The 27,737-nt window shown below is 36.8% G+C and overlaps 4 protein-coding genes across 7 annotated transcripts; 2 read left to right on the top strand and 2 right to left on the bottom strand.

Moving 5' to 3' along the window:
• Nucleotides 1-48: 48 nt before the first annotated feature.
• Nucleotides 49-8,945, top strand: irf1a (interferon regulatory factor 1a). 3 transcript variants are annotated; one of them, XM_032559770.1, is made up of 7 exons: nt 49-737; nt 921-1,002; nt 6,449-6,628; nt 6,711-6,884; nt 6,984-7,036; nt 7,197-7,287; nt 8,141-8,945. In XM_032559770.1, exons 1-7 carry the CDS (start codon nt 585-587, stop codon nt 8,257-8,259), a joined length of 852 nt encoding a protein of 283 aa, XP_032415661.1. In that variant the 5' UTR covers nt 49-584; the 3' UTR covers nt 8,260-8,945. The 3 variants fall into 3 exon arrangements, with proteins under 3 accessions (XP_032415661.1, XP_032415660.1, XP_032415659.1); XM_032559769.1 differs by having other exon boundaries at nt 903-1,002; nt 6,714-6,884; XM_032559768.1 differs by having other exon boundaries at nt 51-737; nt 903-1,002.
• Nucleotides 8,946-11,479: 2,534 nt separating this feature from the next.
• cdc42se2 (CDC42 small effector 2) lies at nt 11,480-17,651 on the bottom strand. 2 transcript variants are annotated; one of them, XM_032560475.1, is made up of 5 exons: nt 17,547-17,651; nt 15,354-15,600; nt 14,653-14,754; nt 14,481-14,564; nt 11,480-13,579 (listed from the first exon to the last, which is right to left on the bottom strand). In XM_032560475.1, exons 2-4 carry the CDS (start codon nt 15,405-15,407, stop codon nt 14,490-14,492), a joined length of 231 nt encoding a protein of 76 aa, XP_032416366.1. In that variant the 5' UTR covers nt 15,408-15,600; nt 17,547-17,651; the 3' UTR covers nt 11,480-13,579; nt 14,481-14,489. The 2 variants fall into 2 exon arrangements, with proteins under 2 accessions (XP_032416366.1, XP_032416365.1); XM_032560474.1 differs by having other exon boundaries at nt 14,486-14,564.
• nip7 (NIP7 nucleolar pre-rRNA processing protein) lies at nt 17,648-20,649 on the top strand. The gene is made up of 5 exons (XM_032560473.1): nt 17,648-17,813; nt 17,925-18,011; nt 18,615-18,753; nt 18,870-19,010; nt 20,192-20,649. Exons 1-5 carry the CDS (start codon nt 17,758-17,760, stop codon nt 20,309-20,311), a joined length of 543 nt encoding a protein of 180 aa, XP_032416364.1. The 5' UTR covers nt 17,648-17,757; the 3' UTR covers nt 20,312-20,649.
• Nucleotides 20,650-20,893: 244 nt separating this feature from the next.
• Nucleotides 20,894-27,303, bottom strand: terfa (telomeric repeat binding factor a). Its single transcript, XM_032560472.1, has 13 exons — nt 27,114-27,303; nt 26,404-26,499; nt 26,036-26,166; nt 25,619-25,705; nt 25,067-25,207; nt 24,866-24,978; nt 23,813-24,331; nt 23,582-23,680; nt 22,913-23,032; nt 22,675-22,818; nt 22,335-22,417; nt 22,197-22,243; nt 20,894-21,234 (listed from the first exon to the last, which is right to left on the bottom strand). Exons 1-13 carry the CDS (start codon nt 27,262-27,264, stop codon nt 21,076-21,078), a joined length of 1,890 nt encoding a protein of 629 aa, XP_032416363.1. The 5' UTR covers nt 27,265-27,303; the 3' UTR covers nt 20,894-21,075.
• Nucleotides 27,304-27,737: the final 434 nt, after the last annotated feature.

Below are 27,737 nucleotides of genomic sequence, written 5' to 3'. Positions count from 1 at the left end.
TAGAATGCCATGAACAGTGTGGATACACTTCTTGTGTTTCTAATTTATTCTGTAGCACTGTTGCAGGCTCACGTGACATGCCTGCCGTGAATCATGTTTGTTCTGCTTCCATCTGGTGTTCTTTGTGTGGACACACTGTTGTACTTCAGGTGCAGTAAACTCTCTTAACTCTGGCTTTCACACCTGAAAACCTATGACACACTCATGAGAAAGAAAAAAAAATCAGATTCCAACTAATTTTAAAAGTGGCAGCAGGACTTCATTAGTATAATTTTATTCTTATCATTTCAAAATGTCACATCAATCATAGCCTATTTAAATACATTAACACAATCCTAAACCCATCCAACCACTCCATGCAACTTCAAAAGAAAAGAAAACCAGTGTGATTTCCTATAAGAGGAGGAGCCCATTTTTGAGGAAACTTAACTGGAGGAGGAGCTGAATCAAGTTTACATGTGTGAGGAGCTGGATGAAAATTACCTGTGATTGGAAGATTCTGATAGAGTAGGACGGTTGTTCCAGTAGAACTTGATTTGATCACCCCACATCTTTTTTTTTTTTATTTTACTACTTGGACTCCCATGTCTCTTGTGGCACCTATTTCCAAACCACCTTTCTGCACACTTGAAGCGCTGACCTGCAGTATGCAGCAACCGGTAAGGCAGAGACTGAGACCTTGGCTGGAGGAACAGATTCAGTCCGGGAAGTATCCAGGTGTCAGCTGGCTGGATCAGGTATGTTCCTATATCTCACTCTAACACTCCTTCCTTGCACCTGCACAGACATGTACATGCACACCTGGGTTCATGTTGCTTCCTGTGGGAGAAATCACATTTTTTAACCAAAACGTAAAGTTAAGTAACGTGACGACTAAAATGTGACTTCATCTCGTCCGACAGTCAGCTTGCATCTTCCAGATTCCATGGAAACACGCAGCTCGCCATGGTTGGAGCATTGACCGGGATGCTACGCTCTTCAGGAGTTGGGCTATGCACACAGGTAAGACCCACAAACTCTCAAAATTGCTTCTACTCTACCTCCTGGGTCTTCCTGTTCATGTCAATGAACCACAGGTTCTCCACCTTCCTTCTCTTCTACTGGCTCATTTAAGATCAGATTTAGCATCACAGTGAGTGGAAGGTCATGATAGATAATGTCAATGTTCTTTGATGTAACCTATTGCAACAAGTTGGGTTACTGTTGTTGAAGCTGTATGAACTATAATTTCACAATCTAATGTTGCTAGTAAAGAAAACAATAATACTTACAATCCCTAATATTTTTAAATATAATGCTGAATTATTGCACAGGGCTGTAAATAAATGTTTCTGATTCAAGCTCAGAGTTTTTGAGTGTTTAAAATGATGCTGAATTTATGTATTTTCTTCTAAATTTGAACCAAAGCGCAAAATATTACCTGGACTTCGTTTTTATTGTGCAACTGATAATACATTGTGCGTTTTACTGCTTCATTGGAGCAGCACAACAGTATGATCCAACAAAAAAAACAAGGTTTTCTGTAAGTGGAATCAAACTATAAAACAGATTGAATGTGGAATCAAAACAATATCCAAACATCGACTAGTTTAAAAATAAATACAAAACTATAACACTCACAATGTACAGGGACGAAGCGGATGACGCATCTATGTAGTACGCTACAGAGTTTTCTTTATTTATTTTGTTTTGTGTTACATTAATGTTGCTAATAGTTTCATTGTTATTTTTCTTATCATTGTTAGTGGTAGAAGTAATACTAATCGTATTTATTTATCTAATTTTTTTGCGTAACGAAGATCAGATATTAAACTTCTTGTCTGTTTACGTATTTAATTTTATAACAAAATTGGCTTATTGTTATTCTTCTTATTATTATTATTAGAAATAATAGCAGCAGTATTAATATGTGTCTGTAAATTTGCTTTTTCATGTTATGAGATTTAGTTTGTGATCACTTTGTTTTTACATATTATTTTATATAATATTTATTGGTTGGTCCTTTAGCACTGAAATACAACATGCATGTAGATACCAAACATTTCTGATAATTACTGAGTTAGTAGATTGTATATTTAATTAAATTGAGGTAAGAGATAGAAATAAATAGGCTTTTACTTCTTCCCGCTCCATTGGGTAAGTATGACAAGCTTATTATATAGTTCTTGGTTATATATGCACAGGTTTCCCTTCTCTTGTCCTAGATATTACTTGGGTTTTTTTTGTTTGTTTATTGTTGGGGTTTTTTTTTTTGCTCATTTGGTTTTTAAACCTGTTTTAGTTCAATTAATAAATAGAAACACAAACAGCATTCAAAAAGTTTGTAACTGTTAAAATGACAATATATTGGTGAATAAAAAGACATAGATAGGTTTCCATCAGGAAAAACAATATAAGCTCAAATAGAAGTTGAGAATAACTATATTCTATGTAAGAGTGTACCTCTCTGAAGGTCCAGGTACAGAATCATTCGTCTCAACATTTCAAATTTTTATTGTCCTGGATTTTGATGCAGATTGTTTCTTTTCTCATATCTAGATATCTCCAAATGGTTGGGCATCAAAAGAAAGAACATCAGTCACTTTGTTAAAAAAAAGAAGTTTAAACCCCCCACCCTCCAAAAGCTAAAAAGTAGTTGTAAAAATCATAAAAGTAAAAAAAAATGTAAAAGGTGTTTGCATTCAGGATTATCTTTCCCTGTTGACCGTTTCTCTTTGATTTGATTTCCACTGAAGAGTCGCTTTATCGCTCAGTTTTTCTTGATGAACCACATTCCAGTCATAAATCCCTTTTCCAGATAACTGATGAGAGCTGCATAGAGACCCAAAATAAACAACCGACGCAAATAATTATGGCTAGCTTTCTTTGAAAACAACTAGGCACTTGTCCCTTGTTTAGATCTCGGTGGAATCCATCCAAGACCCCATTGAGAGTTCAGAGCCAACATGAGTATACAGCCAAGAAAAATACTTTCAACTTACAGAACTATTGCTGCATACAAAAAGCAGAGTAAATAAAAGGGGAAAAAAATCTGCAAATCAGATTTTTTTCCTTGTAATCTATAAAATGTCATGCTCTGTCAACGAGGTTGATTCTCACTCTGCCTTTCTTATAAGATCACACATACACATGCACAGACGTGTAAATCTAAGTATATTTTCTTTCTTTTTGTCTTGGGAAAATCTTTTTTTTTTGGATCTGCATCACGTCATATCATGGGAAAGCTGCAGTTCACTTGCAGTGAGGGTGAAAGGTGATCATATTGCTGTCAAAGTACATCTTTAATGGTTTTCATGAGAATGTAGACTGAAGACATTAACAGTAGCTTCTGAAAGAACTCAAATTTGTTGACGTTGCAATGTAAGAAGTATCTCAATTATTTACCTGAGTCTGATGATCACAGCGATTATTTTCCTAAACCTTGTAATTAAGGTCTAAGGTGAGACTCCGAGTCAAACCATACAGCGGTGCTAAATTTGAGAAAGGACTCGTCTCACCTTTGCACTCATTTTACAAGATAGATGGTCTGCCAGCTGATGACATTTGATATTTTCAGGGAAATATATGCTGTGCTAAAGTGTTCCTGCTCCATTTAAAAGTAGAAATACCTGCTTTTTTACAAAGGTGCAACCTCGTTTCTGACACATATAAGTACCACAGTGGGTATCCATATTTTCCTAAATATGGTTGAAGTCTTTTCAGACAGGGCACACATTCACTGTTGTTCATACTTGGAGGTATGTTCAAAGCATATTTAACTGGCAGGCCGTTGGAGGTTTTTCCTGCTTGAGCTGAAGGCATTCTCAATCCTTGCATTTTTTTTTAATTGTTTGCATCTACAAGTTCCTTTCAAGGAAACAAATGATTAATAGAAAATTTCCAAGAAAGGCCAACGTCGCTGAAATGTTCTGTTACGTTCAACCGTGGCGCTAGTGAATGTTTTTTATGTGCCGCAGATTCAGTCTCTGTACATTCGGTTTCACATTTTTAGTTTTACTCGTCTTTTCCCTCTTGTGAGTAAGACCCATTAGTCAGGATGATTATATGTATAATATATATTTCTTTGTGAAATTATGCTTCCTTAAAAATATTTAAATTATTCACCATGTTAACAGTGTCAGGCTGCACATTCATTAATATTTAAAATTAAATAGAATTGAATTAAGTAAGAAATAAAATAAAGTTTATTTATTTAATACTCTGAATAGATATAAATCACAAACTGCTGTAAAACAAGAAAAAAAAAAAAAGAACATGCTTAAAATATTGAATTAACAAAATTACTGTACTAGGACAAAAATGAAAAATAAACATATCCAATTAAATAAAACAAAGGTTGCAGAGCTTTTCTTTACTTGTTTATATAAAAACATATTCAGCTGCTTTAAAAAAAAGCCTCAGTCATATGTTTAAGAAAGTCAAATTTTCAAAATACTATAAACAACACTACTGCCTCAAAAGGTGGAGCCTCCAGGATGAGCGGGATGATGAAAAATCTTTGACCTGGAAATGGAAGCGCCAAGTATTACAAATAAAATCAAAACTAAGACTAACAGGCGACAGCCTGGAGAACTCAAAGCTGAAGTGATGTGAGCTCTTTTATTTGCACCGGATAATATCACAGAACCTAACGGTCTGAAGTTGATCTACAACTGATTTGATAAAATAGCTAAATCTATTACAGTAATCTAGGAGAGTCTAATCATCTCCGCATTTCACACTCACTGTCTCAGTTCAGAAATATTTCTTAAACAATAAAAGAGATTTTATATCAGCTTCTTTGAATGATACTCAAGCGGCGTTGAACTGTTCAAAATCAACACCCAGATTTCCGTTGCTCAGTTGTATAGAAGACGTCATAAAACTGAAATATATGCTTATTAAAGTGTAATTAGGGAGAACATCATAATGTCGGTTCTGTCTGTGTTTACCAAGAGAAATTTGGCACTTTACCATTTTGTAATTTGTACTACAGTCAATTAAACTAGACAGTTAATCAAGCTTTAGAAAGTACACCTGGTCCTTCGTCTGAGATCATAAAGAACAGTGACTAGCACACAGCCTTGAGGAGCCGACAATACAGAGCTGCCATTTCAGTTTGAACCTGATTTATAAACACACAAAATGTACAAAGACAGCAGTTTTAACAACCAATCAGTAATCCTACTAAAGTTTTTCAGTCTATTGATACTATACTCAAAAGTGCCAGAGATGGAGGAGAGGTCTAAACTTTTGATTTATTAGATCAAAATGTTATTAATTTTGATCAAAATGTTATTAATTTTGATCAAAATGTTATTAATTTTGATCTAATAAAACAAAATTATAAACTCTCATTTCTCTGCTAACTGGAGACTGTGAAATGAGATCTCTGAAAACAACATGGAGACATATTAATCGTTATTCGTTCATATTTATATCTATTAATCCTAAGGTCCACAAAGCAGTGCAGACTATTTTCATTATAGAAATATTTTTATTTCTAACTGCCAATGTCGTGTCAAATAAATCAAAGCCTGAGGAGAGGTGGTTACACTTAGTCCATAAATTATTCATGAAGCTGCCAGATTCGTATTTAAAATGTATTTCATTCAAGTAAGAAGTGTGTCTCTGATAAGAAGTGAGACAAATATCTCCTAAAACATATTAAAAAGATTTAAAAGGATGATTAGATTCAAAATTAACACATTTTTCTGTTTTTATTTTTATCAATAACTAAATAAAAAAAAACATTGTAGTATTACAACAATCAAATCTTTTCTTCTCATTTGCAACCAAATTTTTCCAGATATCTGTCTTGCTGTGTATAAACATTGATCTTTGGTGATAAATGATAATGTTGATAAAATGTTATAGATGTGATCAAATGTTGATGCATTACTTTAAAGCTAAATCTGACAGGGAAATGAATAACTAATTTGCTTTAAAGGCATGCATGATGTTTTTGTGTCATTCCATAAAATGACACATAAAAGTAACACCTAATGAGTAACTACCCGGAAAGACAGACATTAATAGAGGATTGCAGGTGTGCGGCAAACCTCTTCCTGTACGTATAATTGCTTCCTCATAGTAATTATACATTCAAGGTGTGTAATACAGTTTCTACAGAAACTGATCACTATGGAGCTATGCTGTTGTTTACCCACCCCATGGCTAGCACAAGTAGCACAAATCCCTTTAGGTCAGTTTCCACAGGATGATGCTGACCTCACTTCTTAGGTTTCCTGTGCAGCTGACCAGCCGGATCTTAGCAAAAGAATACATCTTAATACTTATGAACAGACAAAAATGTAATTTTCTTGATTTGTTTACTTATCAGTTAAGGTATTCACATTGGTTTTGACAATAATTTGAGGGACGAATCAGTGTTTTGCAGAAACGTAGTCTTCTATGGGTGCTAAAAGCTCCCCTCACTAATGTTTACCTCTATCTTCATTTGTTTCAGGAAAGTACCGTCCAGGCAGAGACAAGCCAGATCCCAAGACATGGAAAGCAAATTTCCGGTGTGCCTTGAATTCCCTACCGGACATCTGTGAACTGCGGGAGCACAGCAGGAAGCGAGGCAGCAACGCCTACAGAGTCTACAGGATGCTGCCCAGTTCTCAAACACGCAGACGAAGGAGAAGTAAGCAACTTAAATTGCTACATCCTTTTCATTTCTTCAAAGTTATTCTCTCAATTCAATCCGGCTCTCCTCTTTACATCAGCAGGACTGTTCCACAGGCCGCAGGAGAGGCCGAGAGGTTTGGAAAACTCCAGAAGTGATGACACATACACCTCACAGCAAACCTGGCAGCCTACAACAGCACTACCTGTTACAGACCCACCACATAAGGTGGAGACCTGTGTACAACACAGCTTTAACAGCCCTGAAGTACAAGGTAAGTTACATCTCTGTTTGGAGTGCCTTGTCTTTCCTAGATTGAAGGATGCAAAGTCTCTCCAGTTCAAGAAGATTCATAAATATTGTTTCGTTTCAGGAATGTGGGAATCCAAACCTGTGGATCAGGAACCAAGTGAGGCTGTCTGTAAGGTAAGCACTAATTTTTCCGACAGAAATGGAACAAAAAAATGATGAAGTAGCAACAGTTGCCTGAAAAAGCTACTATAAATCCGGGATCCATATCATTATATATTTTTCCCCTGTACGTTTTTTGTCTTTTTTATCTGAGTGAGTGTTTTGTCTCTTGTAGCTAATGGACCATTTAGGCAGCACTGACCTCTGGAACCAGACATGGGAGCAGAGAGGATGGAGGACACACACTCAGTGGGAACAACCGCAATGTACTACACTTGTTTTTTTTTTCTTTTGACCTCAGTTTCATGCTGTTCATAAAATTTGATTATTATACAAAGTGTCATTGATTCATAAATTTGATTATATTATGCTATATGCTATTAATTAATAATAACTCTACAATAAAATAAAATTAATTAACCATCTGCTATTAAAAATCTATCATTTTATTTCATAATTCCAAACAGCAAGTGCATTGTGAGTAATAATCACTTTTAGAGCTACAAACAACCAAGCACATCCTCACATTTAATTACTGTCTTTTTTTAAGATTCACAAATTAGTAGCTAACAATTTTGTACTTTGACTGTGTTCAGACCTGAGAAAACCAGCAATAGGTCAGAAGGAATAAGTTTTTTTTTAAAAAGTCAAAAAGAAATACTTCAAATCTCATTTAAGATATTTCTGATCAAGTTTAATCAAATATTATATTATCTTGTTTTCTAAACTATAAAATAACTATTTAAAGGAAAGATGCCATTACTCTGTTGCTGCCATGCTGCAGGGCAGCGTTTTGCATTTGTCAATCTTGTAAAAATCAAATTTGTTCTTAAAGAGTTTTGTGTTTTGAACAGAAGTTTTGTGTTTTGATGCATAAGAAACAACTAAAATTTAAAGAAATATAAATTCATGAAGCAAAATATGATTGCATTGTTTAAAGGCAATTTTGCATTTTACTTTCATTTTGAGATCCTGATTCTGTTTAGGAAAAGACAAGCTCATCTTTCATCAAGCCTGATGTCCTTATTCAGTGCAACCATATTAATGAGAGTTTGACTGAATCAAATCCCTTTAATTGTCCATGCTAACACTCTGATTTTAATATTGTGAACCCCTCAGGTGCTGGTGAGGAGAACCCGTATCCTCTACAGACGGAGGACTACAGTGATCTGTTTGGCCCAAACTACATCAAAGAACTCTCAGACTGGTCCACACATCAGCAAACACTGATGCTGTAGCTGTTTGTCTTCTCTTTTTGTTCTGTATTTATCATACATTTGTTTAAATGACAATTTCCTTTATATACTTCTGGTTGTTTCCTTGTTTCTGTTGAGCTGACTGCAGAATGAGTAACCTGAATGAAATAAAGCTGGGGAGCAACAGACGTTATTGCTGTGTCAATCAGCCTGCGTGCTGGGAACGCTGGAATGAGAGGATCTGGTTCCAAGCCAAGCTTTAGTGCTGCTGTCATCATTTGTGTTCACTCTGGTTCAATGACTCAGACTCATTAAAAAGACTCCAACTGCACAGCAGAGCTTTCAGAGTAAACAGCTCAGATTTCACCCAAGCGCAGGATTTGGTATTGATCTCCTGTCTATTTTTGACGGTCTCTGGATGTTTTTACTAATAACAATTAGGTCAGAGCAAGAAAATAAAACAAGAAACATAATAATGTGTGTGTTTGTGTTTTTAAGCTCAATTCATAATTTGCTCTAATTTCTTTTTACAAAGAAAATTGAGTTCAGCCTCATTTTGTTATGCATGGCATAAAAAAATGTGATTCTTTGTCTTTGTGAGTTTTTTTGTTATTGTTGCTGGTTTTGAAGAATTGTCTGATTTTGTTTTTTTTTATGTCAGTTTGACCACCAGTTTTATGCCTTTATTGTGAATTATGAATGAAAAATTAAACATGGTTTGTGCATAATTTTGACTGCTGAATTTTCCTTCACTCACATTTATTGTGTGTGGAGCTACATTGTTATACCATATATCAAGTGCTAATGTGCCTTTTCCCAATTCATTTAACAGAGTTCTGATTTTAAGTAGACACGAGATGGTCTTTATAACATGGAGCAGCATTATAATCTACTGTCAGTCTTTTATTTTGTAGCTTCAAATGCTCTTTGCTTCTGGTGAGTTTAAGGCTTAGTCACAACAATTCATTTTCAATTGCCCCTTTAGTAACCAAAAGTTACCCTACAGTTATCCAGTAAGAAGAGGTGTCAAATCAGACATGACCTGACAGAGCCACCGGCTTCTTTCCACAGCAGTTATGTAACTATTGAAACGTTGGCTGTTCAAATTTACAAAATATGTATCATCTCAATTAATGGGGAATATGTCAATTCTTAAAATTTTTTGTTCAGCTATCATCAGTCTTGTAGTTCTTTATAGTTATTTTAATACTAATACTCAAAATTAAGAAAAACATGGTATATTTGGCATTCTGATAAAATTTCAGAATGGGCCTTACATGCGTCACACTCTTTACAGATTAAATTAATTAGAGCTTCTCTTAAATTTTGAATGCAGGTGTTCAGCTGCTCAATGTTTCAGGACTGTTTGAGTTATGTACTTTCCTTAAGCACCAAATGTTCTGGTTGTTCCATGACAATTTAGATTAATTAAACAGTCCTTTTCTTTTGTTCTTTTCACATTTGACAGCCTGAGAACAAGATAGCAACAAACTGTGCCTGGATATTTCAAGGCTTCAAACAGGATGCTCTTAGAGGAACTGAGGTTCAGTCATAACAAAATAGAAGTAGATACACTTTGTCCACATTACATACTAAAGCCCACTTCCTTGTGAACAGCACCCCATGGATCCAGATGGTAAAACTCACTCAAGTAAAGACACATTTAAAGAATTTAAAACTGCATACATTGACATGATTTGGACATGTACAGAGTAGGGATAGTGAGTATATTGGTAAAAGGATATCGAGTATAGAATGCCAGACAGGAGGCCTAAAGGAAGATCCAAAAGGACATTTATAGATGGAGTGAAAAACGACATGAAAGCAGTTGGTGTGAGAGAAGAAGATGCAGAAGATAGGGATGGAAACCAATGACTCTCTGTAGCAACCCCAAAAGGGAAAAGACAAAAGGAAAATAAGAAATGGGCATGGTCTACATGCCAGACGACCTGTGAGGTGCCTGAAAACATTCCCTGACATAGGCATAATCCCCCTGACTGAGGGAATATTCATTGGGAACATATGCTTTGGATGAAGAACCAGTGAACCTCAGTGCTGTAGTTTCAAATGAAGGATAAAATGATGCCTGCCAATACTGTTGGGAATGTCAAAAAGCACCTTATGGGACTACTCAGAGCTTTCACCAGACAAATCTTTGAAGGTTTTTTGTGTTACAGTGTGGGCAGGTGGGCCAAGATCTAGTATCAACCATGTGAGAGGTTGATGCTAGATCATTAATCAGTTATTGTGCCTCTAATTGTGCCTTTCTTGACATGCTATGTTCAAGAAATAATTGACGGCTTAAGCTACTGAGGCTCAGACATGTTTGTTGTGATATAGCTACCATTAAATTCTGTTTCAATAAATAGTTTGAAATGAAGAAGTCATAATTGCATCTACTGCAAGACCTTCTATTCATGATGACTAAAGTTTGACATTTTTACATTTTCCATGTTTTCAAAAGTCAAATATGTTAAACTTTTTGGGAGAATATATATATATATATATATATATAAACACAAAAGAAAAGAAAGCATCCAGGGAGCAGCACAAATCTGGTGAGGAGAAAGTCAAAACCATTAGTCAAACTCTAAACATTTGGCCGCATCTTTGTCTTGGAAGGTCCGGACCTGGAGTTGAACGGTGGAAATTTGAAGAACCGGCCTTGACTCCATGCCCTGTAGCCAATCTGCTTGAAGTTCACCCTAGTGATGAATTACCACTTGTAACAAATCTCAAAATGCCGAATTTCTGTCAGCATTCTGATAGATGCGCTGAGTTGTTCTGCTCAAGTTGTGATGAGGATTATTACTCGGATTTGCGAAAGTGTATCTCGTCAAGTTCCTCCTAACAGCTGTCACTAGAATAGACTTTTATAATAGCGATCCATGCAGGTGTCATGCAAGTGTCACTTTTTCTCACATAACCAGGCTGTTGTTTTACTTGGCTACAGAAACGTAGCTCTTGTAACCCAATTCAGAGAATGGAGTTACGAGGGGCAGCATGTTGCTAAGCCCCTTAAAGTCACTTAAAGACAATACCACACGTTGTGAGTTAAAGTGAACTTTAAGTACTCGTATGCAATCTAACTGAAGCTGCAGTGAAACACTCCCCAGACATGGAGGGAACAAAGGTGCCAGAGCTAATAGTATTATGTCTAAACATGCAAACAGAAAATTTGGAGAAAGCCAGTATTGATTTAATGCCATCTGGGGACATTTCTGATTAGTGCCTTATACTGAAGTGACAAAGACATTGCAAGTTGGTGCGACAACATATAACATTTATTTGCCCAGAAAAGGAAAAAAAAACAAACAAACAGTTGAACATCCCTTTAAAGTGGGAACTACATGAAGTTAAGTCCTGAGAAAAAGAAAAACATTGTGCCAACTCTGCATTCCCTGTAACAGCTTACAGAAAAGAAAATAGGCATGAATTTGAATACATATATATCACGGAGTCATCACTTTTATACATCACTTATTTTATGTACAGCATCATCATGAGTCATGAAAGATATCCCAAAACGATTGATCTATTTTGTCACATTCAAGCAGTCCACTAGCACAGCCTGCTGGTCACACAAACGTACTGCAAATGCCAGTTCGACTACTTCATGTTTAAGATTTTTGTGGATAAAAAAATGTTTACATAAAAGTCTGTTTTACAGAGAATCACTACACAGACAATACAAAGAAAACAGGCTGATGTGTCAAAATAGTATTTCCTAAACCTGACTTGACTTAATTTCATTAAATCTGTCATAAAATAAGTCCAAAAGAGAAAAGTTAAGGCTGCATTTACAATTACACTGCATTTTCTAATGGCTGGTACCAACGTTAAAATTTTAGTTCTTTTGTACCTTTTAGCATGCTGCACCTAATACATTCAATCATAGGATTAACAAAATGCGACGATGTCTACAAAATTAAAGCCTCCTTGATTTTTACATATTTTTTTTATTATTTCTGATTTCATTTTCTTGATATGGAAATAACAAAAAGGTCAATCTCAAGTGAGAAAAAAAAAAGTTAGACAAAAGATGTAAAATCCACCCTGATCACTGAACAACCAGCAGAGTCAGACAATAGCTGCATTTGTTTACTTTTCCCCTTTAAAGGAAAGTTTGTGTGCTTGTGGAAAAGGCAAACCCTTCAGAGAGAAAGGAAAACTACAGCAGTGGGAGAGAATTTGTGCCTACATGGTAAGAGAATAATACTTTCTTGTAATAATGAAAACTTATTAAAGTCTACATGAGAAACTAAAACAACTAAAGACAAACATATGACAACTTTAAGAGACGCGTGAGCTCAGTTCCACGTAAGACGTTCCAAGACCTTCATGGGGACAGTATTACGCCAAACTAAAACAGGGATTACCAGTCACATAAGCTGGGATTTCTTGGTGTGCTGGTGAAAGATACAATCAGTTACATTTAACCGGATGAACAACTTACATTAAATCTGTCGATGGCTACAACACTAACCTACCAAAGAGAACAGTCTGCACTTGTGGTCTGTTTGAACGAAGGTTCATTATTTGCCTACAGTTTGTGCACAATGATGGAAACAAAATGCTTTTTTTTTTTTAAATGATTTTTTTCCCCTATAAAACACTACAAGCATGGTTGTTGCAGCAATGCGCTTCTAACATTTAAAAAAATAAACATTACTTAGGAAGGCAGATGAGGAAGTTTATAGGTTATTAAAATTCTATATGCTTCAATCTGAATGATTTAAAAAAGAAATGGTTGAAACTAAAGAGAAATTCCTAAGCATGTGTGTGTGTACAACGTATAGTCCAGTGTATCCACTTGTTTTCAAGTTTATTACAAAACCAGCAACCTTCAACCCTGAAAGCGACTCAGAAAAGCAATAGCAGTTCTCAGAATAAAAATCGGAACCTTCTTGCGTCGCTTAATTTTAATCTGTCGTTTGATAAACCTCTGAGAATGAAGAAGAAACTGAACGTTGTACATATCCAGCGTGGCCCAGCCACCATGAGGTCCGTTCACAAATCAAATCAATAAATTACAGGCATCCAGTAGGCTACAACAGCAAATATTTCTGAAAATGTTTTCTCATGCATACACACAAGCATACAACCGACTGACATTATGAGCTCTAAACACCTCAATCTATCCTTAACATTTGCTCCTTACAGTGCAACATTATGGCAACAAATGGATAGCAGTGCTTTCATAAAAAAAGGGGAGGAATGGAAAATAAAAATATGTACAAGATCTTGGAAAAGCAGTAGTTTCATTTTTTGGTCCTGGGTCCGTTACAGACAGAACTGCTTTTTCTTTTCTTTTTTTTTTATTCTTCCATAAAACAACAGTAGTTTTCACAAGTCTGAAGAGCTGTGGAAAAAAAAATTAGAAAGAATCATTAGGATTTGCAGCACTGGAAGACAATGTCTACATTAACTTGGAAGTTGTTTTATTAAATTTGTTCTGATTTTAGACCTCTAGTTAAAATACAGTTTCTCTCTCAAGCATGCTATTGTTATCCTAGCTCAGCTGAATAAACTACAGCAGTTTAATTAAAAGAGAGGAGCAACTAAAGCAATGTGAAATGGGAGTTTAAAAACAAGGCAGAGTGCCACATCAACAAAAAAGATATGTCACAGTTTAGAACCTGATACGCGATACTAAAATTAAATAAATACATAAACACATTCTACTGACAGCTAAGTCGGTGTCTCAAGATAAGCTGAAGCTGTTTCCAGCAAAACAAAGTTTATCAATAGGGGAGAAAGTCCACTGGTTTCCTCCCATTTGGGGAGTATTTTCTCAGTATAATATGATCAGTCACAGTATAAATGTGTTGTGTTGCATTGCTCCAGTTTCCTCATAAACACACACAAGAGCAGCTTGCAGATGTGTGCCGTCAATGGTGAGACATAGGATGGGTGGGGTCGAAACAGAGACTTTTAGCTCTAAAGTAGATATTTATTCATGTGTTAAACCGAAAAGCCCAAAGGCTGCGGTATCAGAAAGTCTGCAGAGAGGACTTGTTGATTTGAGTTATTATTTTACACACTGCAGTAAAAGAGACAGAGGAAGCTTTCAAAGGAGATGACAGGATTAAACATTGCAACCTACTTATCAGACTCTATCAAGAATGCTGCTCTGCTCCGAAAAGAAACACTCAAGAATTAATAGAATCTAAACTGCAGATTCTATTAATTACAAGCAAAAAGAAAAAAAAAATACTGGTTGAAATAAATTGATTTTTTCAAATAAATGGAAGCAAACCCACCTCACCTCACTACAACTGAGAGCCCTCTGAGCCACCGTGTGTGTAGCCTCCTTTAGACTTCATCTGAGCCTGAACAAGATCTACCTACAAAAAGATTGGAAATGTTAAGCAACCAATGATCACAGTGTGGTGAGTTCAGTCGATTAAACCGTGAACAGTGAATGAAGCTTACTGATGCCAATCCAAGGCCCATATCTCCCGAGCCTACATGTGTGGTGTGAACAAAGTTTGTTGGCTCCCCGATCATGGAGCGGTCGATTCGTCGCCGCCGTTTCTGAAGAAAATGTAAACAAATATATTCTTTCAAACCTCTGAAAGACTAAAGTTGGCACTTCATTAAATACAACATCCAAACAATAATTGTTTGGATGAACTAATGTTCTAAAAATGTATTTCTGTTAATCAAAAGCACACAATTAAAAATCAGAAGGTGGCAACATTAACAATTACATAGTATTCAAAATGGCTGGAAAAGTTGAGCCACACAAACGTACTATAATAGGTCTAAATTTATTCAAATTCCACATGTTTCCTCTTCACTCTAAAAGCAGAATTTAACATTAGTTGTGCAAAATTTCTTCCTTTTTTTTGCTTAGTTTCCAACCAACTCCATAGATATATTATTATTCTGCAGTCATTGTAAACAAATGTTCATTTAGTTTCATTTGACAATTTCCTTCCTTCAAATTAGATGCAATGCATATTTTGTCCCAAGTACATCTGAAGCTATTTCAGCATGTTAAAATGCAACATGTCAGGCCACTGCACAAAATTACATTTGAATAACTTCTTAAAAATAACACGTATCCACTAAAACGCAAAGGTTTCATCAAGTCAGGAACAGTTACTTTTCAGAGGAAATGTCTCACTCACTGGTTGCGGCTGCTCTGCAATGCAGCAACTGAAACAAACCCAGAACTCAGTCATTCTGAGGCAGACGAAGAAGCCGCAGCAGTTTCCTCTCTCAGCTCAGACGTCTCTCAGCGTCTGTCTTCCTGTTCGCCGTTGCCAGAGTCACAAACACGCACCGGAAACTGCTGACAGAAGGGCTGCTGGTTCCTTCGGAGTAAACTGTTGGCACAAGAACTGCTCCGCAGAAAAAACAGGAGAGCAAACACACCTGTAAAGAGTGAAAAACCATAAATTGATATTACTGTGATAATGTGTCACAACTAGCCGTGAACTAGCTCCTTATCTGTGGTAGGGGAAATTCAGCCGAAAACGCCCTTATTTTCTGCTACTGATTCTTGTATTCTCTTTGTTTTGACATAAAAATAATAATAAGAAAAATCACTTAACAGATTAATATTTCAGGATTATTGTCACAATAACACCATGTAAATGTCATTTATCTTGTGCTATAAAATGTTCAACGCTGAGCAAAGCATGTAAAAAGAGTAACTCTCAAGCTCTGAGATCTTAGTCACTCTCCCACAAGCTGAATAAGCAGTTGAGTTAATAAGAGTTACTTTAGCCATTATAACTTCTGACTGTTGGTAACAATGATCAGCACATTTTTCAGTTCTTAAGTACTCTTATTAGTTTATAGTTTTAGTAAAGCATCCTTGAACACTTGAACAAACAAGTGATTAATTGACAGTGCTGATGCATTGTACTGGATTATCAAGTCTGAATGAAAGTTAGGGGGTTACTGAGGATATAAGACTGACAAACAGCTTTGTGCTTAATGAAATCTCAAGAAAGTTGATTAAGAAGAGAATGAGGCCAACAAATTCCAGAAAGAAAGACTTCCTCAAACTATGGAAAATGAGAAAAAACACACAGAGCGACAAGGACAGCGTAATGATGCACTGAACTCCTGTAGTCTCAACCTACAGGGCTCATTCACTGCAGTCTAATTCAAATGTTAAATACTTGAGCTGTCTAAAGGGACTCAGTGGTTTTACCCCAACTGGCTAAACGTGTAATTTCAGATTACTTTCTCATTTGACAACTCATAGCTATCAGACATTCCTGGACCTCATGAAAACAAACAGAAAATGTAAAAGCCTGCAATGAGCCATCATAAATATTACACCTGACATCCCTTACCCGGAAAGAAGATTAAAATAGCTAAACATTCCCGAACAAAAACATTTTTTGGTAATGAGGTTACAATAAATGTTTCGGATTTATCTTTTTTCCTGCGACTCTTCGCCTCTGATAGGCCAGGGACTTTTTAAACTTGATATTTGGGAGATTAAATACAACATATATTCCATTGTAAACCTAATGACTCTTCCGACATTAGTCAAACTTAACTTCAGTTAATTCAGATCTTTTACAAACAGATGCCTTCGCTATTTCTGCATAAACTAGCACATTATTCGCCAACCTATTTTAAAAAAAAAACTGGATCAGCTGTTTTTGCTGCCCAACAGGCAGTGAAGGGAGGATCAAGTGTTCCCTCAAATGCAAAGAGTCTGCTGACAAAGTCGCTCTCCCAAAACTGATTTACTGACTCTGCAGCTGACAGCACACTCGGCTGACATTGAAGTGACAGAGCGCATCCACAGCGTAGGAGAAGCACACACTTAGCTGGCACCGAGTACAGAGAAGCTTAAAGTTGGTCCTAATTGCATCTGATGTCCTTAAAGGATTAAGTGTTACTGCCTGTGATCTGAAAGTAATTGCTATTTACAAACAAATGAGCGTTATGTAACTACGCGCCGCTGCGGCAAAAAAAAATGACTCCCGTCTTCAAATGATAAACGTGACAGTTACAGTTAGGTTTTAAACACCGATTATTTCCCACTGATTCAAGATTTATTTCTAATTTGATTTATTTGGTGGCTAGGGCGACTGTCAACAGCAAACTAGGGTTAACTGTCAGCTGCTACCACGGTTAGCTCACATGCTAACCTCGCTAGCACCCAAAGCTGAGTTTTTTTTTTCCTCTTGACAGCTGCTAGCCTGCTAGGCTAACTGAGCTCATTTCCGATTACCAAGACAAGAATAGGAAGGTAAAACTAGGTTTAAAATACACAAGCGTCCGTGTGTCTATTGCTAATAATATATCAAACATCCACAAGGCGTTTTATTTTAAATTTAAGAAGTTAAACTCACCAGAAGGTGGTCGGTTTACCGGAGGGAAAGGCAAGCTCGACTTGAAAGCAGAATACCCAAAAAAAACCCGGAACTGTGCCGACTGTTTACGTAAGACAAGTTCCGCTTTAAAGTGTGACTACTTCCGCTGGTACCCACGTTTTTATCCCTCTACGTACGGACTAAAAACCTCACATTCCCTGCTAAAAAAAGACGGCTTTACATCCTAAAAATGAGACCGTTAACTGAGGAGGAGACAAAAACGATGTTTGAGAAGCTGTCAAAGTAGTAAGTGAGCTTAGAAGTATCTTTATTGGCCCGAAAGGGAGCAACTTTCAATAATATATATTAGCATGCTTGTTAGCATTCATGTGATCAGTGTATTTTCTTTCCCAAAAGCATAGGGGAAAACATTAAGCTTCTAGTTGACCGACCCGATGGCACCTATTGCTTCAGGCTACATCAAGACCGTGTGTACTACATGAGGTAATTATTGGTTAATACAAATATATAATTATTTCATAAGCACATGGAGCTCCGTCCTGTTCATGCATTTTGTGATGGCATGTTTCAAATTGTTCAAAACCTGTTTTTCACATGTACCTGATCCGAAGCACTTCCTCCAAGGTGTTGTCAATATCAGAGAATCATTTCTCATTCGTTTCAAAAGCCAAGAGCTAAAAAAATCATTTAATATACTTTTACTTTTTGTAAATAAGTATGTAAATGACCATCTAGAACAACCTTCTTCAACATACATACAATGAAAAAAAGCTTTAATCACAGCTAAATAAGACACAATCTTTTGATCTTGTCTATTATGGTTGTTAAATTTGTATCTTTTTGAAACTCTGCTCATGTTTGTTTCATTTGGTCAATCTTTGAGCTGACTTAAATATCGAATGATCAAATACAGTACACCTTTTCTATTTTGTCTTATGTGTTACAAAGTGCTTTTCTAGTTTAACGTTCTTTTTTCTCATATTTTATTGATAACACCATTCTTTTCCTTGTCTCACCTTCAAAAGCTAGCAGTTCCGCCTTTGGTTAACTGAGAATCTTATTTAGAACTACTTTCTCTGTCCACAGCGAGAAAATTCTCAAGTTGGCCACAAACTTTTCCAGAGACAAACTTATTTCGGTGGGAACATGCTTTGGAAAATTCACAAAGACCAAGAAGTTCCGCCTGCACATCACAGCTCTGGATTTCCTGGCTCCCTATGCAAAGGTGTGTATTCTCTGCACGAATCTTTCCCATGCCAGTTGGGAGTAGAGATAAAACAGAGGCGACACTGGTTAAAATTGAAAGAAGATGTACATAATCTGAAACTATGATGTGCTCAGTTCAAGGTGTGGGTGAAACCTGGAGCAGAGCAGTCTTTCTTGTACGGGAACCATGTGCTGAAGTCTGGCCTTGGTAGAATTACTGAAAACACGATGCAGTATCAAGGAGTTGTGGTTTACTCCATGGCTGATGTACCTTTGGTAAGTTTATTTCTGACTCCCACTGTTTTGGATTTAAAATACTTGACTATGGATCCTCTTTTTCAAAAGTATTATGACTGGAAAGGCTCAGTTGGATTACCATGAAGTGACTTTAAAACGTCAGACTCGTTCTGTGGCAGCATTCTTTGAACAGTTAAGAGTTCAGCCTATTCTAGAAGGACTAGAAAAGTCAGTGCCATTCAGATGATTGCAAGGCTTTCAATAGGATTAGTTCATGCTTGTTAATTGATGTAACAGAAGTAACAACAGCCACTCACTCTGAAGTTTGGGACTTGTCAGTAGCTTCTAAAAAGTAACATTTTAAAAAAACAATTTTTGCAAAGTTACACTGCTACATTTGAAGTTATTTTTAAGCAAGAAGTTGCTTTCCTGCTGGAAATGACAGAGGCATCGGGAGAGGGAAGAATCACTGGCATGCCAAAACCTCCAATGTTGTCCAAGATAAAAATACTTTTTCCACTATATGATATTGCTGAAAATCTTCTAGTTTTCTATTATCATCATGTCAGTGAACCTAATTGGGATTGTATACTTTTGTTTTTACAGCAAGTTAGAAAAAAAATTGACCAAACAGATTTAGTCTGGTTTCAACAAAGAAGCTTGTTTCTGATTAATGAAGTAGATTACAAGGCCTCATTGCCATTAGCCTAATCTTTAGCTCCCTTCCCAGTTTAAGTCAAAACTCTGGATGAGCCACTCCAAGATGACAACATTGATTTCAGTCAGAAGAAACATGAGCATCAAATTAAAATATTATTTTTAAGCTAAATCTGGCTAGGGTGTAACCAATTTTGCTTAACTGTAAATGTGGCCCTGGAGCCTGTCACTGAGCTGTGTGCAGGTCATTTCTGAGCTCATTTGTTTTAACCATGACTTGCTGCAAACCAGCTGCAGAGAGCTGCCGTTTTTCCATGTGTGAAGCGATGAAAACAGCTGCTCCAGGTAATCTATAGCATTTAGGATGCTTTAAAACAGCATAGTGAAATGGTGAAGGATCTTGAATTTAGCATCACTCTTGATTTTCAATGGTTAAGAATTTCTGACATGCTAAACTAAATATAAACTGTCCTAGAAGTAGAGCGATTGTCACATAAATTAGACAATGTGTCCAATTTCTTGTTTCACCTAAAGCTTTGAATGTTCTCTGCTTTTATTGCCAGGGTTTTGGAGTAGCAGCCAAGTCCACACAGGAGTGTCGGCGAGTAGACCCCATGTCCATTGTTGTGTTCCACCAGGCCGATGTGGGAGAGTTCATCAGGAGCGAGGACACGCTGACATAAACTCCCTGCATCTGGATGGACAGTTGTTCTTTTCTCATTTAGAAATGTGGATCCAGAACAGCTGGAGTTCACAGCTGCTCTTTTTGCCCAGGTGACATTTCATTGTGACTTGGCGGGATGAGACGTTGCCTTCTTCTTGCCGTGGGATCCGTAACATCAGGAGAATATTTTTCTGCAGTCCCTCAACGGCGATATGTTTCTATTGACTTATTGTTATATTGCAAACCTGGACTATGTGGAGTCTTTTATAGATTCCTTTAAGAATCACCAAATTGAAGGTGGTGTTCCTGTTTTTTTTCCTTCTAAATGTTTTTCTCTTAATAAACCAATTATCCTACTCTTGCAGTGATTGGGGTTTTATGATTACACTTTTATTTTATCTATGATAAACTGGGGATTTTAACATGAACCAGGGACCTCGTACCTTTACCAATCAAGTTTAATGCAGGCGTAATAAAAACACTGGCCTTTTTATGCATTTGTTGGTCATTTATTACCTGTGAAAATCAAGATGCTTTACAGAACAGGGCTGTAGTCTGCCATTCTTTTCCAAAAGTCCTTTAAAATAGGACTGCTTAAACATGGATGACTCCTTTAGCAAGAAATAGGCAAATTAATCCAGTTTTTTTTTTTGCAGCTTGTTTCAAAGAAAACTCAACTAAACAGGAACATCTGATTCAAACAACTTTTAAAAGTTTTCTGGACTGAACATAACTGAATTAAATAACAAAAACAAAACCCCCCAAAAAATTAACAAAATAAAGTTAAACCAATTTTTGCCTTTTCAATGTCCTCCATCGGTCTTTCAGGTTCACGTTGGAGCGATCGTTGAATGTATAGTACGCCTTTATCTTACTCCAGCTCCCCTCGCCAAAGTTTCTGACCCCTTGAATTAAGTTCTCCGTTTCGCTCTCAGTCCATCTCTGTAGCAATGGAAACAATAAAAGATGGTCAGGTTTGTACTGCTTTGAAAAGATTAAACCTTTTATTCTAAATTAAGAAGTACGCATCTGCAGTACAACTGGAATCAAGTTCTTTAAATGCTTAATCTGAGTATCACCAAGCCTCTGACAACAAAATCACAAGGATGTTCAGTTTACCTAAAAAAGCCTTTGAGCAAAAAAGTTGGTGGAATTGCCTTGATCATAAACATTACTTTACCCAAGGATACAAGAAGCGCATTAGATACTTGGCATTGTTCTGATTTAGCGAACATTTTATGCCGCCTATATAGATGTGAAACATCCTGGTGGGGGGAAAACAACTGCCAAAGAAAAGGGTCCATGTTTTGGTAGTTAAAAATGATCTGTTAGGGAGAACTGTCACTTTTATCAAATCCAGTCAAGTTGGATCCTTATAACACTAAATAAAAACAAAACAGAGTTTAGGTTCCAAACATGATTAATCAGTTTAATTTAAAAATTGAGCAAAAATAAATATGTTTAGATTATTTTTCCAGGCCATTATGTCTAATCTTCAATTTCCTTTACTGAAGGCATCAAAAGAAACCTACTTCATATTTCCAAGCAGGTTCTTTTGACCCTGCTTGGAAATCTGGCATCTTATTGCTGCCAGATTTCTTGAGAATCTGGCAGCAATAAGGTGTGTGTGACTGTGTGTGTAACTAGTAGAACTAAACTTAGAAAAGGTGAGTTAATCACTTTCAATACTTAAATTAACATAGCTTCGGAAACAGGATTTATTTCCCGTCTCATTGGTTTAAATAGCTTTCTTTGTCTTAAATTTTGTTTAAACATTTAAATACGCAAAAGAAATGAAAAGTGGAAAAAATCTGTTAAAGGGGCAATAACTTTTACACAACACTGAAAACCTAAGTTGGCACCGAATCTTTTTAGTTGACTGTTTTTTTTAACGTATTGCTTACCCTTCTGTGTCCTGAATGTGAGATTGTGCTTTCATTTGATCCTGATCCTGTAGCAAAAAGCATAGATAATATTTATATTGTTAGATTTTCACAGTCAGATTAGCATTGATTAGATTCTGATAGCTGAGGAAGTATTACCTCTGTTCTTTATGGAGGGGAAAAGGGAGTCCTCATCGGTCCACGTCTCCTTTTCCTCCGTTATATTTTTGTGGTCTTCTCTCCTGAACAGACGAAGAAGCTTTTTAGAAATTGAGTTTTTCTCTTACTGGCAAAGCAAAAACTTCCCATAATAAAAACATGCATGATTAAACGACGACATGGCTGAAGACATTGATTAATGCATAACAGTTTATAATATATAAATTCTTAACATAAATACAGAAAAAAGTGAATATGGTAATTTTACACTTTCAGATAAGGATGAAAACACATTTATGTTCATTAACTGACAGCAGCTGACTATCTCCGCTTTACTAACCAAAGTCGTATGACGGGAATCTTTCTTTGAGCATCTTTGTGAGGAGTGGAGCTCTTCTGAGGAACAGGGCGAGGAGCAGACACGTCAGGCGACGAATCCAACGAAGAGTCTGACAGACAAACATGCTCTCCACTGCTCGGGTCACTGGGTAAAAATGAAGTAAAGGTTTCCCACACAGACCTGAGTCAACTCAGATTTTACACTACATTAAAAATATGTAGAGCATGATTCCTCTCACCATTGTTTAGAACTCTTGGATATCCATTTGAGCGGTCGCTTCTTTGAAGTTTTGGAGACGTTTGTCTGCGCCTGTTGCTCGTCCTTGCTTTGTGACGCTTCTCTGGATCTGTTGGCTTTTCTGCCATGGAAGTAAATCAATGTTTTTAGCATAACAAGAGTGAAAATATTCATCTATTTAACAGATAGCAGCCAGACAATGAGAAGATTAAACTCATGCAGTGATTTAGTTCTAAACTAACTTTGGAATCTTGATAAAAGTTTCTTATTAGAAATTGTAGAGGGTGACAGTGAGTGTTTGCTCCGGTCTTCCCCATAATTGTTCAGATCATCCATTTTTCAGTACAGTGCAATAACATTTTTGACTTGATTTCATTTAATGATTCTCCAGAAAACTCAATAATAGGATTTCACAATATATAAGCTACGGTCATCAAAATGATCAGAATTAAGCAATTTCATTATGTGTGTAATAAATCTGTAATACGCATGATTTTCAATTCTGTATTCGAAAGACTGAAATATAAAACCTTCTCAGTGGTATTTTAATTTACTCAGATGCCACTGCGGATGTTGTTATTCTGAATAGTACTGCAAACTGAAAAATTGCTGAATCTTTGGGACTCCGTGAAGCCAGGTCAGTGTGAGGTGACACTCCACTTGGACTTACTTGCTGGATGATTCATTCAGCTGCTCCAGTTCTTTTTTCCCACTCTGAGGGGATTCCTCTTCACTGTCTGATGAGTCTACAACCAAACTAGTTGAAGCTCTGAAAAACAAATGGTTTTTTTTTAAACTCACATACTCAGTCACACAGTTCTTAAAGAAAGAGCAGAAATAAGACATGTTGGGATAAAATGTAAAAGCAGCAACTAACAGAGGAAGATGGAGGTAAACTAACCTGCTCACTGTATTGCTGCCCCCCCTGGGAAGCTTTCTTTTGGGCCTCGAATGTTGTCTGTCTGAATCTGAGCACTGCAGGCCGTTCACCTCTTTATTTGATGCAGACGGCATCTGTGGAGACTCCGTTGTCCTCGTCTCGACGTCCAGCTCCTCGGCAGCTGTTGTGCACTGCGAGCTCGGCTGGCTGTCCGGCTCGACCACAAACCGGGCCACCGTGTAGAGAGTCTTTGAGAGGGACCCTGCTGCTGCTTGGCGCCCTGCGCCTGTCTGTGTCATCTGGTCAGCTGGGGAAGCTTCCAGAGGGCTGACTGACTTTCTCTGAAACAGGGCTTCTTGCTCTGAGCTCTGAGTAGTGCCTCGAATAGAAACAGTGTGTCTCTCCAGGCAGAGGCACATGCTTTCCTGAGATTCTTCCTCCACTTCTTGCTCCAAGTCAGAAAATGTTTTCTCATCCAAGCACTGAGCCAGGGCTTTGTAGGCTACTTCAAGTCTGCTCTTCTGGATGAATGGATACCTTCTGAAAGGTGTGGAAGAGAACAACAAAAAAAACTACTGAGAAGTTTTAAAACCACACAACAGGATTCCTAAAAAAGTTCTGAAATCTAAGAATCTCGAATTTAGAGAACAGATACTAACTAATTATGGAAATGGCAAAACTAGACATTACGGAAGAAACAGTTGGATGAAAAGATGGATGGACAGAAGTAAAGATGGACAATAGAACAGATAGACAAAGGCAAATAAATGGACAGATGAATGCACAAATTCTAAAAAAACACAAAAAGTTGCTTTTAGAAATCTACATTTTTATCATGTTGACAATAAGATATGGAATAAAATGTATAGAAAATATAGATAACATCATATTCTAAATTCACACCTTTCCAGTGTCTGGAGAAATTTCCAGTCAAATTAAATTCCATATTGTTAAAGTCTTTTAAAGAGTGTAGTAACTCTGGCAAGATAAACACTTCATAAAAAATGTTTTAAAAAAATCACAGAGGTCATTAGAAAGATTTTAGAACATAAAAACAGATGAAACTGGCCTTACCTTGATCTGAACTGAAAGTTGTTTACTTCGGAACTGGCTTTGTCTTGCTCGTCGCTCCTCAGTGTTTCATCATGTTGAACTTCAATTCGTGACTCAACAAGGTTCAATGCAGCCTGTTAAGCACACACATATTGATATTACCATCTTCAAAACAAAACATCCAAGAGGCGGTGTCTTAAACTCAATTGTCAGTGTGCAAACCTGGTGAATAAAAGAGAGAGTAAAAGGGCAGAGCTTCTGGCAGAAACACAGCATCTCCTTCCTAAACTGTGGGAAGTTCATTTGGTCGATGACCTTGTGTGTGTTACTCTTCTGACAGATGAGACTCATGAATGTGGCCCTCTACGGAGAATCAGATGTTGACAAGCAAAAGATCAGTTGGAAGCCACTTACATTTGTAGCCAAGGAAGGTAACAATTGTCTGTTCACAAATAGTCAGGAAATTCATGTTTTCTAGATGTTTTCTCTACAATCTCAAACATTTACTGAATGAACTGGAAAAAATGCTTGCGGGTTTACTGCTTCCCTTCAATCACTGAACTAATATTTAGCTCCTCAACCACAACTTATGTCAAGAAATATTTCAACCCAGGGGAACTGTCTGACCCAGAGGAACTGAACAACAGTTCACAATTCCTTTGTTTGCATTGTTTGATTTATGCCTCAGAAGCTGCAGAGACACCATATAATCTACAATATTAGTTTAGAAGTTGCAGAATGGGAGCATGTTAAAGATTGATTAGGTGGACTTACCTTGTCATTCCCTGGACTCGGAAAGTACAAAGTGAGTGCAGCTTTTGCCTTATCAAATACTTCATTCTTTATGAAAATCCCCAGGATCTAAAAAATAAAAACAAATAATTTGCTAGATCAAAACGGCCTTTTCAGGATATCTCCAGGTTTTTACTTTAGAGAAATGATCAGCACATTTCTTCATCAACAATATGTAGCAGTATTTATCTACTACAATGTGTAGAATTACTCCTGCTGGTAAAATCTTAGGTTGGATGATTTGCTGGACTTATCAATTACAACTGCTCCAGCCTCTGACTTTGCAAAGATGGATTTTTGGTGTCTTTGAGTTAAAAAGTATAAAAACTAAACCAGAGCAGTAACAAGTTTATATATACATACTGTATATATATAAATAAAATAAAATAAATCACCTACCATCTCTTTAAGTAATGTGGATACATGGTCGAAATCAGCTTGAGGAATTTGGAAATTTGCCTTCATACTTTCCAGCAAGTTTAGAGCCGATTCCAGCGGCGTTGTGGACTGATCGGGTTCAAACCACAAATCTGAGGGACAGAATTAACAATAACTGCAAGGCTTGATCACCATAACAGCAGGACTGACAGTGGGACGAATGGAATGAAATGAAAGACAAGATCAAGTAATATTTTTCAGGATTAAAAACATTTTTGCCAGTGCACTGACTAAACCAACATACGCAAAACTATAAGAATATCACAAGTTGTTCTTAACATTTCACTTAAAATGAATGCAATTGTGTTAACATGGAGACATTAACTCACCAAGTTTTTCTCCTTCGTTTATGCGAGACAGGAACTGCAACAATCTGATCTTCAAGGGTATGTCATCAACAGATTCAATGGGACGTTCAAGGACACCTAAGGAGATCAGAAATTGTACACTCAGTAATCCACATCTATAATCCTTCCCTTACTCTTCAGGATTTTTTCTATTAATTTAAGGTTCATTTGAGGCAAATTATGAATCAGTTTCATATTATTATAACATAAGGGATAAAGCTCAAACTTTGTCTAAATGGTAACGTATTAAGTGTAATTTAATGCATGTTTCGGTGCTGAAATAAACGGGTTAGAGTTGGCTCAACACCTTGTGTGGCAGGAATTATTATTTGGGAATTTACAAACACGAGGAAGCTCGCTGAAAAGACCAAAAACAAAAGTCTGCAATAGCAGGAGACCAGTTAAAAGCAGCGCAAAATAAAGCAAGTATTTCACATAATTTTTCCAGTTGTTTCATGTCGCTCTTCTTGTTAGGCGCTTGCTGAATTCAGAATATGAATCCAGCAGGTTTACATTTCAGTCTGCAACGCTAGAGAATGTGAAACTGTCCTACAACATTAAGCGCAAACATAATAAACATTTGGTGTAGTTAATAAACAACCAGTTGTTTCACTTTGTTGAAGCTTAAGTTACTACAGGCAGACATGAGAAGCTAGGCAAGTTTAAGCTAGTTTAGAATAGAGGGTGCTTACCGTCCACCACTTCTCTACTAGCACAAAAATCCGCATACTGTTGGTTCTTGAAGAACTCCACCATCAGAGAAAAGTAATATTCCACCAGCCAGCGGTTAACTACCTTCTCCACTTCTACTTGATCGATGTTTACACTTTCTTTGGCTGCCATGTTCGCGCCCACTCCTCTTCTTCTTTCGTTTTAATGGCGGTTGGTAAAGTGATCTCCGGCGCTATAACGCCTCATCAGGGCGTTATGTGATCTGCTGCTAACAACCAAGCCGCTGTTTTTGACACACCCTCGACACAGAAGGGCGTTGAATGGGTTATTTTATTAATTAAATTTCATATACAGCTGTTTATATATATATATATATATATATATATATATATATATATATATATATATATATATATATATATATATATATATATATATATATATATATATATATATATTCCCTTCTCACCCACCGCGGGTGGTTCTTATCCTCTGAGCTCGGGTCCTCTACCAGAGGCCTGGGAGCTTGAGGGTTCTGCGCAGTATCTTGGCTGTGCCAAGGACTGCACATTTCTGGACTGAGATGTCTGATGTTGTTCCTGGGATCTGTTGTAGCCATTGGTCCAGTTTGGGGGTGACTGCCC

The sequence above is a fragment of the Xiphophorus hellerii genome, chromosome 4 (genome assembly GCF_003331165.1).
Source record: "Xiphophorus hellerii strain 12219 chromosome 4, Xiphophorus_hellerii-4.1, whole genome shotgun sequence".
In the NCBI taxonomy this organism is placed as follows: Eukaryota; Metazoa; Chordata; class Actinopteri; order Cyprinodontiformes; family Poeciliidae; genus Xiphophorus; species Xiphophorus hellerii.
This window is presented reverse-complemented; position numbering and strand designations above follow the sequence as displayed.

What these genes read in the sequence shown, in the direction of transcription:
- nip7 (XM_032560473.1), top strand. Translation starts at nt 17,758, where the DNA reads ATGAGACCGTTAACTGAGGAGGAGACAAAAACGATGTTTGAGAAGCTG. An exon ending in GACCGTGTGTACTACATGAG is followed by an intron (nt 18,012 to 18,614) that starts GTAATTATTGGT and finishes CTCTGTCCACAG; the next exon opens with CGAGAAAATTCTCAAGTTGG. An exon ending in TCCTGGCTCCCTATGCAAAG is followed by an intron (nt 18,754 to 18,869) that starts GTGTGTATTCTC and finishes TGATGTGCTCAG; the next exon opens with TTCAAGGTGTGGGTGAAACC.
- irf1a (XM_032559768.1), top strand. Translation starts at nt 585, where the DNA reads ATGTCTCTTGTGGCACCTATTTCCAAACCACCTTTCTGCACACTTGAA. An exon ending in GTGTCAGCTGGCTGGATCAG is followed by an intron (nt 738 to 902) that starts GTATGTTCCTAT and finishes CTCGTCCGACAG; the next exon opens with TCAGCTTGCATCTTCCAGAT. An exon ending in TAACAGCCCTGAAGTACAAG is followed by an intron (nt 6,885 to 6,983) that starts GTAAGTTACATC and finishes GTTTCGTTTCAG; the next exon opens with GAATGTGGGAATCCAAACCT.
- terfa (XM_032560472.1), bottom strand. Translation starts at nt 27,264, where the DNA reads ATGGCAGCCAAAGAAAGTGTAAACATCGATCAAGTAGAAGTGGAGAAG. An exon ending in CGAGTCCAGGGAATGACAAG is followed by an intron (nt 25,208 to 25,618) that starts GTAAGTCCACCT and finishes GATTCTCCGTAG; the next exon opens with AGGGCCACATTCATGAGTCT. An exon ending in AACTTTCAGTTCAGATCAAG is followed by an intron (nt 24,332 to 24,865) that starts GTAAGGCCAGTT and finishes CACACCTTTCAG; the next exon opens with AAGGTATCCATTCATCCAGA.
- cdc42se2 (XM_032560475.1), bottom strand. Translation starts at nt 15,407, where the DNA reads ATGACTGAGTTCTGGGTTTGTTTCAGTTGCTGCATTGCAGAGCAGCCG. An exon ending in TTGCAGAGCAGCCGCAACCA is followed by an intron (nt 14,755 to 15,353) that starts GTGAGTGAGACA and finishes CATTTTCTTCAG; the next exon opens with AAACGGCGGCGACGAATCGA. An exon ending in TGGGCCTTGGATTGGCATCA is followed by an intron (nt 14,565 to 14,652) that starts GTAAGCTTCATT and finishes ATCTTTTTGTAG; the next exon opens with GTAGATCTTGTTCAGGCTCA.